The sequence below is a fragment of the Pseudorca crassidens genome, chromosome 13 (assembly GCF_039906515.1).
Source record: "Pseudorca crassidens isolate mPseCra1 chromosome 13, mPseCra1.hap1, whole genome shotgun sequence".
Classification (NCBI taxonomy): domain Eukaryota; kingdom Metazoa; phylum Chordata; class Mammalia; order Artiodactyla; family Delphinidae; genus Pseudorca; species Pseudorca crassidens.
The window spans coordinates 49,290,374-49,304,315 of NC_090308.1; the positions used below are offsets into that span (position 1 = coordinate 49,290,374).

The 13,942-nt window shown below is 40.1% G+C and overlaps 1 protein-coding gene across 2 annotated transcripts in view; it reads left to right on the forward strand.

Annotated features, from left to right (window-relative positions):
- The window catches only part of PPIL6 (peptidylprolyl isomerase like 6), a 34,242-nt gene extending 26,646 nt beyond the window's left edge, over nt 1-7,596 (forward strand). For both annotated transcript variants that reach the window (XM_067702405.1, XM_067702406.1), the window contains 2 exons: nt 1,976-2,111; nt 7,398-7,596. In XM_067702405.1, the coding sequence (XP_067558506.1) occupies nt 1,976-2,111; nt 7,398-7,509 (248 nt within the window). In that variant the 3' untranslated portion in view covers nt 7,510-7,596. The remainder of the gene's footprint in view (nt 1-1,975; nt 2,112-7,397) is intronic.
- Nucleotides 7,597-13,942: the final 6,346 nt, after the last annotated feature.

Genomic DNA, 13,942 nt, shown 5'->3' on the forward strand with positions numbered 1-13,942 from the left:
AGGGAAGGGGGGAAGGGCAAGGTAGAGATATGAGATTAAGAGATACATACCCCTATGTATAAAACAGAAGAACAACAAGGGTATCTTATATAGCACAGGAATTATAGCCATTATCTTGTAATAACTTTTAATGGAATATAATCTGTAAAAATACTGAATCACTACGCTGTACACCTGAAACTAATATAATACTGTAAGTTAACTATACTTCAATTAAAAATATAAAAAATAAAATATTTCATTAAAGCAGTTTAAGAATGCTAGGTAGCATACCCAATTTACTTTTATATAACAATAAGTAATTAGTGAATCGCTATTATTATTTAAATATGCTGGTAAAATTAGGGCAGTAGGTTTAAAAAATTGATGTTGCAGGATTCAAGTCCAATTTCTACTTGACATTATTGTCTTCAGAAAATTATATAGAAATGTCCCAAATTGTCTGCTTATTCCCTTACCAGAGAGAATAGAGGCAGTTTCCCCAAACTTGAGAAAGCAGTAGTTGCTTTTATTATAAACATCAGAATGAGTTTTATATTAAATAAATTCAGAAACTGATTTTCTTCAGCAGGTGAATTCTGATTTCTATTTCAAACAAAGTTAAACCCTTAATGCTTTAAAAGTTCTCCCATAATCACAGAATTTTTGGTAAAAATGTTATAACTCTATAAATTTTCTTTCCAGTCACTTTCAGAATTTAAGAAAAATTGATCATAATATCTAAGAGCAATGACAAATACCATTTTGTTAAAACTCTGAATCTCTGCTTGGGCAGATTTCTATGCCATGTGATTTTCTATGAAATTAATGGGCTATTCTCTATTCCACTGAAATGATTATGGAGTATCAATGTAATTATAAAGATATATTTGCACAAAAATACTTTATTTTCATTTCATAAGATTTCAGAGGTCTTTATTCAGTGTGCAGTTTAACAAGCTAAAAGTAACCACCATAGATATGGCTTAATTGCTTTGTTGTCTTAGCTTTGAAACTCAAAATAAGAATAGTCAGCAATTGCAGTTTAAGAAAATCTTGACAGTTAATATTCATATCTCTCAATTATTCCCAGAATTTGATAAAGTTATTGAATGAAAACTTTTACTGAATTTCTCTTCTATTACTTCCTTCTGTGTTTTTGAGTTTGGAGGCAAATCTTATTTCATGCTGGAAATGGTTCTTCCTGAAAATGGTGGCCCAATAATCACCATATAATTTTTTTACTTATTAATCTTACACTAAAAAAATCACTTTCCACAAAATCTTGGTCAACCCATATAAGGTTTGAAATTAAAATTTGTTTAAAGACTACTAAAAATAAGCATAAATTAACTTATTTTCATCATCAATATTTAAGGCCACACATGTGCCAAGTAATGTGCTAGGGGGCCCTGGGGGTAAAGCGATGATGAGATAAAACCCCTGCCTTCACAATCATGAAACAGCCTGTAAACAATTACATAAAGTGTTTTAAAGACTATAATAGAGGTCTGCAGAAGATGCTGTGAGGGGAAGGGTCTGTCTGTGAAAGGTTTCTCCAAGGAGTCATTTTTTTGTTTGTTTGTTTGCAAGGAGTCATTTTTAATATCACATTGATAGTTTGAATAAAATATTACTGCCAAAACAATACAAGAATGTTTGCTGACTTTTATTCCTAAAAAAAGGTATGTGCTTCCTTTTATTTTATTAATTTCAAGTTCTTCTTTTTACATTTTCTTAGCACACTTGTTTTTAGCTATATTAATGATAAACTAAAGGTAAATACTCAAATAGGTCTAAGACTTTCCAGCTTCTCTTTTTTAACAGCCCACTTGAGTGAAAGTAATATGAAACAAATAGAATATTTACAATTTGGAATATACTGCTAAATATGATTGAGAACCCTTGTTACCAAGCATTGTTTGTGCTTTATGTATTAGTATCAATCAAGAAAATAGAAATATTTTAGTGACCTATTGCATATTGTCTTTTCTAGATGAAAACTTCTCAATCCCTCATAATAAAAGGGGAGTTCTTGGAATGGTCAACAAAGGCCATCACAGCAATGGGTCACAATTCTACATCACACTACAAGCAACTCCCTATCTAGATAGAAAATATGTGGCTTTTGGGTATGTGCATTGTAAGTTCGTCTATATAATATTCATATATGTAAAAATGTGGTTCAAAAAGATGCGGGTAAGTATTGTACATAGTCTACGGGTAACTAAAAATAGAATTTAAAAGCCAAAGTAATACAAATACTGTAGACAAACATGTTCAGAAATAAGTATTTCATAAGAAGCTTGCTATCTATAATAAGCATGGAAACCATTTAGGCACAGCCAGTATAATGTCCTGTCCATCCATCCATCCATCCATCATCCATCCTTCTATGGATCTTCAGCCTCAAGGATATTGTCAATTCTTTTAACTACGAATAACACCATAGCTCTTAATAATGTAGATATATTTAGATGCAGAAGTGAGGTGAAGCCATTTATGTAATTGTCCATGAACACTGTGAAGAGAGAGATAAAATCATCCAAGCTACAAGTAACTTTATTTTTACTGAGCAATTTAAAATATGGAAATATCTCAGGTAATAATTACTAGAATATTATTAGCAAGATGCTTACAGGCATGTGGACCTAATATGGATGGTGACTATACTTTTCATCACTCCCGTGTTTCATATCTGTTTGATTACTGAAATGAATATAAATTGAAGCTTACTTTGTCTTTCCTGAAATGATGTATAAGGTGTCAGAACTTTTCTGAATATTAGATTATTCCAGCTACTCCACAGGGATAATTACTGACTCTTCATCCTCAGAAAAAATTCCAGGCCAATGTTAATTTTAAGCACAATTTAAAAAAAAATTTAAGCACAATTATTCCTTCAGTGTAATGCAGGTGATATTTCCAGGTTGAAAAAAGCAGAAAGTATATTTTCATCCAAAGGAGATTTCTTTAAAGAGATGATTTTAACAGCTACATAAGCTAAAATAATGCATTTTCCTCCATTTTCCCTGGTCTTAATAAACTATATTCTGATTTTGAAAATGCATTCTTCAATTATTTTTTAAATCCAAATAATTCTTACAATTTCTTAGATCTTTTAAATATCTTCCCGTCATCTTGCTGGTAGTACCTTGCCCTCAACCATATGCTTAGGTGATCCTTTATATCCTTCCAAAAGGTACCTTTCTCAAATGCAAACATGACTACTATTAAAAAATTTAGTGACTCCTTCACCACTTCCACCCCCAGATGCATAGAGCCTAGAGTTCAGAGCGGCATTCCAGGTCCTCCATCCTCTGGCCCCACATCTTTTTTCAGCCTTCACTGCTGCTGGCCTTCTGACCCATTCATTCAACCAGCATTCTATTAGGCACCTAACAAGTGCTAGTCCCGGTGCTCAGTCCTGGGGCAAGAGTGATGTGGCACAACTTCCGCCCTTCGGGGAGCCTATATAGTGTGTTGGAAAACCCAACAACTGTGACGGTGAGACATGAACATGCAAGCCCTGTAAAGAGTGCACTGGGAATACAGGAGAGAGGGCAAGGCAATAAGTACCCTCCAACTCCTTAGTAAAAGCCAGTGCAGATCCTACAGGATGGTAGTGGAGAGGAGGAGTGCTTGGTCTCCTTTTGGCGATTGCCTTTTTCCCTGTGATTCATCTTTAGGGGAATCTCTTGCACTAATTCGTTATCACCAACACACTGGCCTCAGGGAGGCGCTGCACTGCTTTTATTGCTCTAGCCTAAGTATAATCTCAATTTTTTTCCCTTAAGCCTCCAAGTAACAGCTGAGTCTGGGCTGAAATATTTAAACAAGACCTGACAGAACGCTAGGGGAGAAGCAGAAAAGTAATACCATAATAGGCAACTAGATAATCTGACAAAATATAACTAACTCCTTCAAAATATAACTACCCTCCTTCCCTGCTGTAGAACTGCCTCTAGTGGAAGATGCTTTCTCTTCCCTATCATCACAGAGCACCCGCAGGTTTATCTGAGCTTCCAGAAGCCCAGACATGGTTACCAAGGTCCAGAGAGATACAGAAGTTTCCTTTCCTATTTGAGACAGACCCTCCTTCCAAGCCCTAGTTTCTGGTACATGAACTTGCCTTGTCTTCAGATGGATGACACTGGGAATGCCCTTTAGGGGAGATTGCATCAACCCACAGTCTTGTTGATGGCCCTGCCCTGTGGTTTCACAGGGAAAGAATATCAAAATACAAGCCTGTAAGATCTCCATTCACACATACATAGGTCAAAGGGGTATACATTGGGGATAGTGCTGGGGAGGAATTAATTTCATTATAAGGGACCCCTAAAGTGGGGAGGAGTCACGGGAAGCTTCATGAGAAGGTGAAATGGGTACTGAAAGTCATGTAGAAGTTAGCCAGATAGAGAAGGCTGGAAAGCAAAGTGAGTAAAATAAATTTTAGAAAGAGTGAAGAACCTCTGTAGAGAGGCCCTAAGGAGTATCCTATCTACCAGTCATCTAGTTTGGCTAGAGCTTAGAGCCCAGGGGGAAATGGAGAGAGCAGAGGCTGGAGAAGATGAGACAGCCAAGTCCTGGCTCTCAAAGGGCTGTGGGTGCCATGCTGCTGAGCACAGGCCCCCACCTGAAGGGGCTGGGAAGCCATGGAGAATTTTAAATTGGGAGCAACATGACCAGGTTCTTGTTCTGAAAAAAATCTCTTTTTAGCAGAAGTGAGGAATTAATTGGCAAAGGATGAAAATGAAGGTAGAAAGGCCAGTTAAGAAGCGATGGTAACCACCTAGAGGGGTGGGATAGGGAGGGTGGGAGGGAGACACAAGAGGGAGGAGATATGGGGATATATGTATATGTATAGCTGATTCACTTTGTTATACAGCAGCAACTAACACACCATTGTAAAGCAATTATACTCCAATAAAGATGTTTAAAAAAAAAAAAAAGAAGCGATGGTAATAGTAGGCCATAAATAAAGTCCTAGCCTAAGGCACTGGCAGTACAGATGAGCAGGGGATAAATGGAAAAATTCAACAGATATTTGGAAATTAGATTCAAAAAGACTTTATGACTATTTAGATGTTGGTGGTGAGGTTATGGGAAAGGTATAGAGCAATGGTATCTAATAGAACTTTCCGCAGTGATGGTAATGTACTATGATCTGTGCTGCCCAATATAACAGCCGCTAGCCACATAAGCCACTTAGCACTTGATATGTGGCCAGTGCAACTGAGGAACTACATTTAATTAATTTAATTTAATTTAGATAGCCACCTGTGGCTATTGGCTACCATATTGGGCAGTGAAGATCTGGAGGAACTCCTAGGATTTTGGAACTGAGTGGATGGCTGGTGCCATTCACTGCAGTAGAGAATACAAGAAGGAGGATATGGGAGAGAAGATCATGAATTCAAGATGGACAAGTTATGTTTCAAGTGAAGATACCTGTATGACAGGCAGATGGCAGCTCCTGAATACCAGGAGTAGGTATTCAAGCTGGGCAAGGGCTAGAGATGTAGATTTGGAAGCTTTGAACAGGGCAGCTGAGCTGCAGTCAGACCAGAGTACCATCCCTCCCAGAACAGCCTCTGGGCCTTTGCTTGTCTTGTTACGTTCTGCCTTCCTTCAGTCTGCCAAACTCCTGTTCAAGGCTTAGGTCAGAAATACCCCCCCTAACTACCAAAATCAAACTGCCTCTTTGTCCTCTTGGCACACTGTGAACAACTTGGAATAGGAACTGAGTCTCACTTACTTTGTGCCCTAACACCTGTCACAGTGGAAAGGGGCACACAGTAGATGCTCATTCAGTATTTGTGAAACCAATATGGAGAATAGGCTTCACAGCCTCTTGGGGTTTTTTTGTTTTTTGTTTTTTTTGCGGTACACGGGCCTCTCACTGTTGTGGCCTCTCCCGTTGTGGAGCACAGGCTCCGGACGCTCAGGCTCAGCGGCCATGGCTCACACGCCCAGCCGCTCCACGCATGTGGGATCTTCCTGGACTGGGGCACGAACCCGTGTCCCCTGCATCGGCAGGCGGACTCTCAACCACTGCACCACCAGGGAAGCCCTTCACAGCCTCTTTGGACAGAGGTGAATCTGTCCATTTATTCCCTGCTCTTCATCCTCAGAATGTATATTGTGTCCTGCTCTGTGTCATGTTTTCTAATTGGGATGGCAAAAATAGAGCCCCCCAGAAAAGAAATGACTAGAGATGGTCAGTGTCAGCACTGACACTGTCCCCATAAAGGATCATGAAATGGAAATTGCACCTTCCCCTTAACCACTGCTTCAACCCAAATACTGGCAGAGGGCACAGTCCTATGTTTAGAGCTATCTCTCTGGCCTCTGCTGCCTTTTTTTAGTTGAGAGAACCATCAGAAGTCTAGTTCCACTCAGGGAGTTCTGGCTTGTGGCCAGCGAACATGTACAGAGACCCAAACTAGCATGGCTCTGGGCTGTCTTTTATTCATGTATTCAGTGGATGGCAATGAGGTGCCCACTCTGTGCTAGGTACTGAGCACTAAGCAAAAGCATTTAAATTGGGAGCAACATGACCAGGTTCTTGTTCTGAAAAAAATCTCTTTTTAGCAGAAGTGAGGAATTAATTGGCTGGAAGTCCTAGTCTAAGGCACTGGCAGTACAGATGAGCAGGGGATAAATGGAAAAATTCAACAGATATTTGGAAATTAGATTCAAAAAGACTTTATGACTATTTAGATGTTGGTGGTGAGGTTATGGGAAAGGTCTCTGCCCTCAGGGGAGAATCAGAAATTAATCCAAGAAGCATAGAAATAAATGTCAAATTTATCCCTGATCACTCCTATAAGGGAGAGGGGGAACTTGACATAAGCGGGGCGGGGAGGGGGGCGGTGTCTGGGAAACATTCCCCAAGGTAGTGATGGCTAAGATCTGAAGGAAGGCCAGGAGGTGACCAGGCCAGGGGACAGAGGGAGGCAAGAGCAAAGGAGACAGCTGTGGCAGGAAGGGCACATGGGGCGGTGGCTGAAGTGCTGAGAGCCAGTCTGGCTGGAACCGACAGAGCAAGGGAGCATGCTGCAAGGCACCCTCAAGGGGAGTGGGGAGGCCGGCCATGGGAGAGGCCTTTGGTCTTTATCATAAGGATGATGGGAAATTATTGAAGTGTTTTAAGTGGGGGAGGTGAGACCACATTAGCATTTTGAAAAGATCGCTCTGATGGCAGTGAGGATAACAGACTGGAAGGGTCCCGGAGCAGGTGTGGAGGAGCATGGCAAAGTGGACATATCTAGAGCTATTTAAGATATTTATGACTGATGTTAATTTAATTTGTAGGAAACAGCCTTAGCTAAGCTAGATAGGACTCAATTTAGGAATGGAAGCTAAATGTGAAAATTTATGACTGACTGAATTGTCCATTTTTTTCTCCTATATAGGCAATTGATTGAAGGAACAGATGTTCTTCATCAACTAGAATTGGTTCCAACAGAGAACGAAAGACCAATACAACAATGTGTAATTATTGACAGTGGAGAGTTTTATGCCTAACCTTCATATCAGTATTTTCTGACGATTTATTATTGTATATCTGATCAGCTGTTTCTACATTTAATTAAAGTGTTTGTTAAAATTTGATTTGAAAGCTGTGGCGGATGCTGTAGGTTAGCTCTCCCAACACCCAATCCCTCCCCATTTTCCTTTCTTGCCTAAAGCAAAATACACAATTTTCTAGCCTCCTTTGCAGCTAGGAGTAGCCATGGGATACTGTTCTGGCCAGTGAGACAGCAGCAGAATGCCAGTGGTCCTGCCCCTTCCCCTCTATCCAGTCTTGAATGCAGAGAGGCTGGAGCCATGAAGGAAAGGCCAAGAGAACAACAGAGGTGTCAGCCCCAATTCTTGAGCTGCGGGACCAATACCAGCAACTCCCTATGTCTAGATTTCTTGCTATCTGAGACAAATAGATCCCTGTTTGTTGGTCAATTATTGTTACTTGTAGTCAAAACCATTCTTAATTTAGCAGCAGTACCTAATGGCCTTTGAATCCTAAAACATTTGTACCTATAACAGAATTATGTTGGTGTCTGTAATTATATTTCTGCCATAAGAAAATGGGTAAATAACCAAATAGCAGAGAGGCAACAGAAAAAAATCCATTGTAATATTTCGTTGTTTATACATAACATTCAGAAAAGGATATACACTTTAGATGGTTTTATGAATAGAATGCTTGTCTCTGAGCCATACCAACCATATGAAAACCAAGGGCTTGGGTTATAGTCCCTGTGGTGGTGGACTCCTGAGATGTTACTGGGATTCAGCTTTATCAGCTGCCCCTTAAGCTGAGATTCTCAAACCCACGTCCCCTAGGGAAGCTTTTCGACAAAGACTACAGGACCCTGTCCTTGACCTGCAGAGTCTCTAGATGGGGGACAGGGATTCTGCGCATTTGCTTAGCTCTCTCCCCAGAGGTTCTTATTTAAGCCACCTGGGCACTGGGCACTTGGGAATCACTGCAAGACATAAGCAACATGTTTCAGCCCCCTCTTTGCAGTCAGTGAGGTGCTTGCCTCTGTTAGTGGTGACTGCGCTCAGCTGCCACCACCACTGCTGTCGAACTGCTGCTCTGCCCAGACCCACTGCACTTCTCTTGCCCTTAAGTGAAGGTTTAGTCTTCCAAGCACAATCTCTCTTTGAGCTGATCTTAAGGAGACAGCCCCCTAATTGACCTGGGGCTTGCCAAAGGGAGGCAAAGGATTTTTAAAAACTTTTAATTTTGAAATGATTATAGGTTCACAAGTAATTGCAAAAATAGAACAGAGCAGCCCTGTGTACAGATCACCGTTTCCCCAGGGGTCCTATCTTACACTACAGTATAACATCAAAACCAGGCAACTGACAATGGCAGAGTTGTCATTTTATCCTGTATATTGTAGATCTGTGTGAGTGGCACCACAATAAAGACACAGAACTTTTTCAGCACCACAAAAGCCTCCCTCTGGCTAGCCCTTTATAGTTAACCTACTCCCTTGCTCCCATCGGGCATCTATATATACCTCTATCTTCCTCCCTTCCTTCCTTTCTTTCTCTCTCCTTCCCTCTCTCTTTCTCTCTCTGCCCTCTCTCTCTCTTTTCCTGTCTCTCCCTCCCTCCCTCCCTCTCTCTCTCTCTCTAATAACAGCTTCATTGCTATTGCCATATGGTTCTATCCTAAGCTCTGAGGTGGACGGTGAGGAAGCGTGCTGCCTGTGTCACCTTCTCAAGTGACCCAGGGGCAGCAGAATGTTAAGAATGTGTGTTCTAGAGCCAGACAGCCTGAGTTTGAATCCTGGCTCTGCCCTTCCCTTGCTGCATGAACTCAGGTAAGAACATCACTGTGCCTCTATTGCCTCATCTCAAAACAGTAGTACCTACCACACAGAGCTGCTGTGAGGGTTCAGGGGATCAGGAATTTGTAGACAGGATCTACAATACGACCAATTATGCTGTAAGTGCTCGATACACATATGATTAATAAAATCCTGGTATATGACCTTCAAAGTGTTGTCTAGGAACCCGTATTTTTAAAAAACTCCTCAATGACTGATTAACAGCCAGATTTGGGAAACACTGAAGAGGAGGTATCTCCTCTTCTTCTACTCTTAGGAGTTTTGGCCAACCTGAGAATTCAAGCTGTTTGTATGAAGCCTCCAGATCCACTCCCTGGGCCTTTGGAGGGGTTCCTTCAGTCACACTGGCGACACCTCAAACAAAGGGGCGCTGGGCTTGCCGCAGAGGCTCTCAGCAACTCCTGAAGCATGGGATGAAAGAAACTGACACGTTGCAAAGGTCCTGGTTAAAACATTACAGGAATTAGTCATGTAATAACAAGCAGCAGAGCAATTCTTACTGGCAATGAACCTGTATATTAGGGCATTAAGCATCTTTCTGATATTGTGAAAGAACTGGGATATTTGCATGGGTGTAAGAAACTGATGCCAGCTCCCCTTATTTTTCAGTTTGGCTGCAATGTAAAGGTAGAACTCTGCTAACCCCCTAAAGGATGGCAAGTTCATGGTCACTTTGTTTGCTCTCACTTCCCACTTTTAGGCTGTGTAGAAACTTTAGTCACAGATTGTATATGCAGTGGTTCTTACTGCCGTCATTTAAAGGTACATGCACTGATACTTCTGTCTTAGAATATATTGTCTTAGAATGATTTATGTTTAACTATATCGTTTGGAGAAACTGATTGTTACAGAGGACTCAGAAGCTTATCCCAATTAACTCCAAATATAAGACTTTGATTTAACCAAAATGAAAGATTCCGATTTGATTAAACAGAAGGAATTCTAAATTTGTCCAAGTCTACAAATATGAGAGTAAAGGCATTCTGATGCTTTGTACAAAATGTTAGCTATGTGACCTAGCCCTAAATGCTGATATGGCCAAGTCAAGTACATATGCTCTGTCTTACGCCAAGCCATGTGAATAAGCAGAGTGTGGTATCGTTTCATTTTGTTTATTTTGGGAGATTTGAGATAAATATTTTAAATTCTATCTAAAGAATATGTTTTCCCCAACTCCAAACAATGCCAGCTATTTGTTAATGAATGAATAGGCTGGCAACCTCAGGATTCCATACTATTTACATTTTATACATATTTAAAATCAGGTGTGTTTGTTTTAGTCCCAGCTAGCTAGCAAAATGGTGCCCAAATCACTTAACCTTGCATTTTCTTCATTTGTAAAAAGAACAAATAGGAGTAAAGAAGTTGTTAGCTCCCTTCAGGCTCTAAAACTTCAGTGGTTCCCTGAGTAAATTTATAAAATCAATACTATTATCTACTTTTGGGCTTCAATTTCACTAGTAAAATCGGGGTACATCTATCTCATGGTGGTTTGAGGATTGAGATAATTTGTGAAGACACCACTAATGATCCTTGACACATAGCAGAAATTTGATAAAAATTATCTTCCCATCTGGAATGTCAACCCACAAAAAACAGAGAAACTGCCACTGATAGAAAGAACATCATCATCATTTCAAGAAACAGCAAGTCCCTGTTATGCTCAGTGTTAGCTATTCTCACTAACATACTAATTTCCAATTGACTGAATTAATTCAAAGGTATACCCTCAAAATTAAAATTAATCTCTATCAACCTAGTGATACTCTTTCCCTCATGGAAACTCATTTTTTAAACTACTATATTGCTTATACCATCCACTACCCTTCCCAAAATGGAATCGCAACTTAAACTTGCAAATCTAGTTGGTCCATATCTCCAATAAATTTTATACATCATACAAAATGTAACAAACTCAGTAGTAACACTAAAACACAAATTACAAAGTTTGACACTTGATAGGGGGCTTTGAAAACGTGGTGAATCATAGGTTCTTCTACTTCAGTGAGCATCAGAAATGCTTGAGCCTATTAAAACACAGATTCCTGGGCCTCACACCAGTTTCCCGTTCAGTGGATCTGGAGTGGGTTGGAGAATTTGCATTTTTAACATGTACCAGGTGATGATGATCTGCTGGCCTGGAGACCACACGTTAAGAACCACTGGGATATATTAAAGTCAAAGATACATGAGAGACTTGTGGCATACAGGTATGCAGAACAAATAAAAAAGTTATTAAACACTAAAGTGTGACAACAGAAAAGAATGAGAAAAAATGATGAGACAAGAAACTCTGATTTCATCAAAGCAGCAGGGAGGTATGCAAACACTGATCAATCAGAAGGGATAGCAACTAGAGGCCTGGTGCAGGGTCCTAGAGCTCTTGGCTGGGCTGGAAGTGAGCCCTCCGCTTCTAGAGAGGCAACAGGGCAGTCTGGGGTTTCAGAAGAGTGACTGGGACCCTTGCTTGGGCTGCTCGGGCAGTGATCTTTACCATTCAGTACAGAATCAGTTGAACATTTTAATAAGCAGAATATCCATCAGGGTGTGTTCCGACTGAAAAGCAGCACTCCAAGACAGGATTGGGAGGAGCACAAAGGATGCCTGCGCACAGGGGGAAGTAGTGCGTAATGCTGGTATCAGAAAGCTGCCTGGGTGTAGTTTACTTTGAACTCGGGGGTTGTTCCTAAGGAATGAGTTATTAACAAGTCTTCGTTCTGTTTCCTAAAGGACTAAGAGATATAATGGGAAAAGCTCTAGCCTGCCCAGGATTTAAAGCAGTATAGAAATAAAAATAAATGTGTCTCAAGTGGCAGCCTAAAGGGAACCTAGGCTGGGCTCCAAGACTCCTGCATATCCAATAGTTTTGTGTTGCTTGTACCATAACCTTACATACCTTTGTAAAACAAGCAAAAACCCAAATAAAGAAACAAAAACTTCACAACATGTCTTGCTTGATGTAATTTTGTAGAGGATTCACCACTAAGAATTGCGGCCACTTAGGAGAATAGTTCTCCACAGGTTATAGTATAAAGCAGTCTTCTCAGACTTTAATAGGTGCACATATGGATCTCGTTAAAATGCAGATTGTGATTCAGGAGGTCTGAGGTGAGGCCTGACCTGCATTTCTAACAAGTTTTCAAGTGGTATGAATGGTATTGGTTCATGAACCAGGCTTTGAGAAGCAAGGGTAAAGTAGTGGTTTGCAACCTAAGCTGCAGACAAGAAACACCTGGGGAGTTTTTACAACTCCTAAAGCCCAGACTTTATTCCAGATGAATTAAATCAGTACCCAGGCATCAGTATTTTTCAAAACGTCTCGGTGGTTCCTATTTTCAGCCAAGGTTGAGAACACCTGCTTTAAAGTGTAATGCTCCCCTATGAAACCCTGGAACAATTATCAAGGAAGTACCATAGTCCAAGTGGAGAGCATCTAGTATTTTATCACCAATCCTAATCAGTGTGAACAGTAAGAATACGAATACACAGTTTTAGCTCACTGTTAATCCTTCTCTAGTTTTGTTGAAAGTTATTTAAATATTACACAAGGTTTAATACATGTTAAAACTGTATTATACGCATGTAAATCAATGAAGTTAGAACACTCCCTTACATCATACACAAAAATAAAATGAAAATGGCTTAACTTAAATATGACATGACAACATAAAACTCCTAGAAAGAACATAGGCAGAACATTTTCTGACATAAATCGTAGCAACGTTTTCTTAGGTCAGTCTCCCAAGGCAAAATAAATAAAGACAAAAGTAAGCAAATTGGACCTAATCAAATGTAAAAGCTTTTGCACAGCAAAGGAAGCCATAAACAAAGCGAAAAAATAACCTGCGGACTGGGAGAAAATATTTGCAAAGGATGCAACCGACAAGGGCTTAATTTCCAAAATATATAAACAGCTCATGGAACTTAGTAACAAAAAAACCAAACAACTGTATCAAAAAATGGGCAGAAGATCTAAACAAGACATTTATCCAAAAAAGACATACAGATGGCCAACAGGCACATGAAAAGATGCTCAATATGGCTAATTATTAGAGAAATGCAAGTCAAAACTACAATGAGGGACTTCCCTGGTGGTGCAGTAGTTAAGACTCTGTGCTCCAAATGCAGGGGGCCGGGGTTCAATCCCTGGTCAGGGAACTAGATCCCACATGCATGCCACAACTAAGAGTATGCATGCCACAACTAAGGAGCCTGCGAGCCACCACTAAGATGCGGCGCAACCAAATGAATAAATAAATATTAAAAAAAAAAGTTGACTCGTGCCTTCATTTGGTCTGGTGTCAGATGGTTATGTGCTAAATAAATACCGTGTGAGAAATATCCTGAGAAAAATACCTTTCTTTGTTTGAAGGCTGATAATGAGACCTCACTTACTTACTTGTCTGTACTCTCACGCTTCTGGCCATAGGTTGGATCAGTCAAAAACCGAGTTTCTTGTTTACATCCAAGCAAATCTCCAACTCGTGTAGTTGATGGAACAAATATTCACAGTCATGAGGGTACAGAAGCATCGCACTGATTCGATTTTAGGGTTAGGAAAGGCTTCAAGTTTAGGTAAAAAATGATAAAGCACT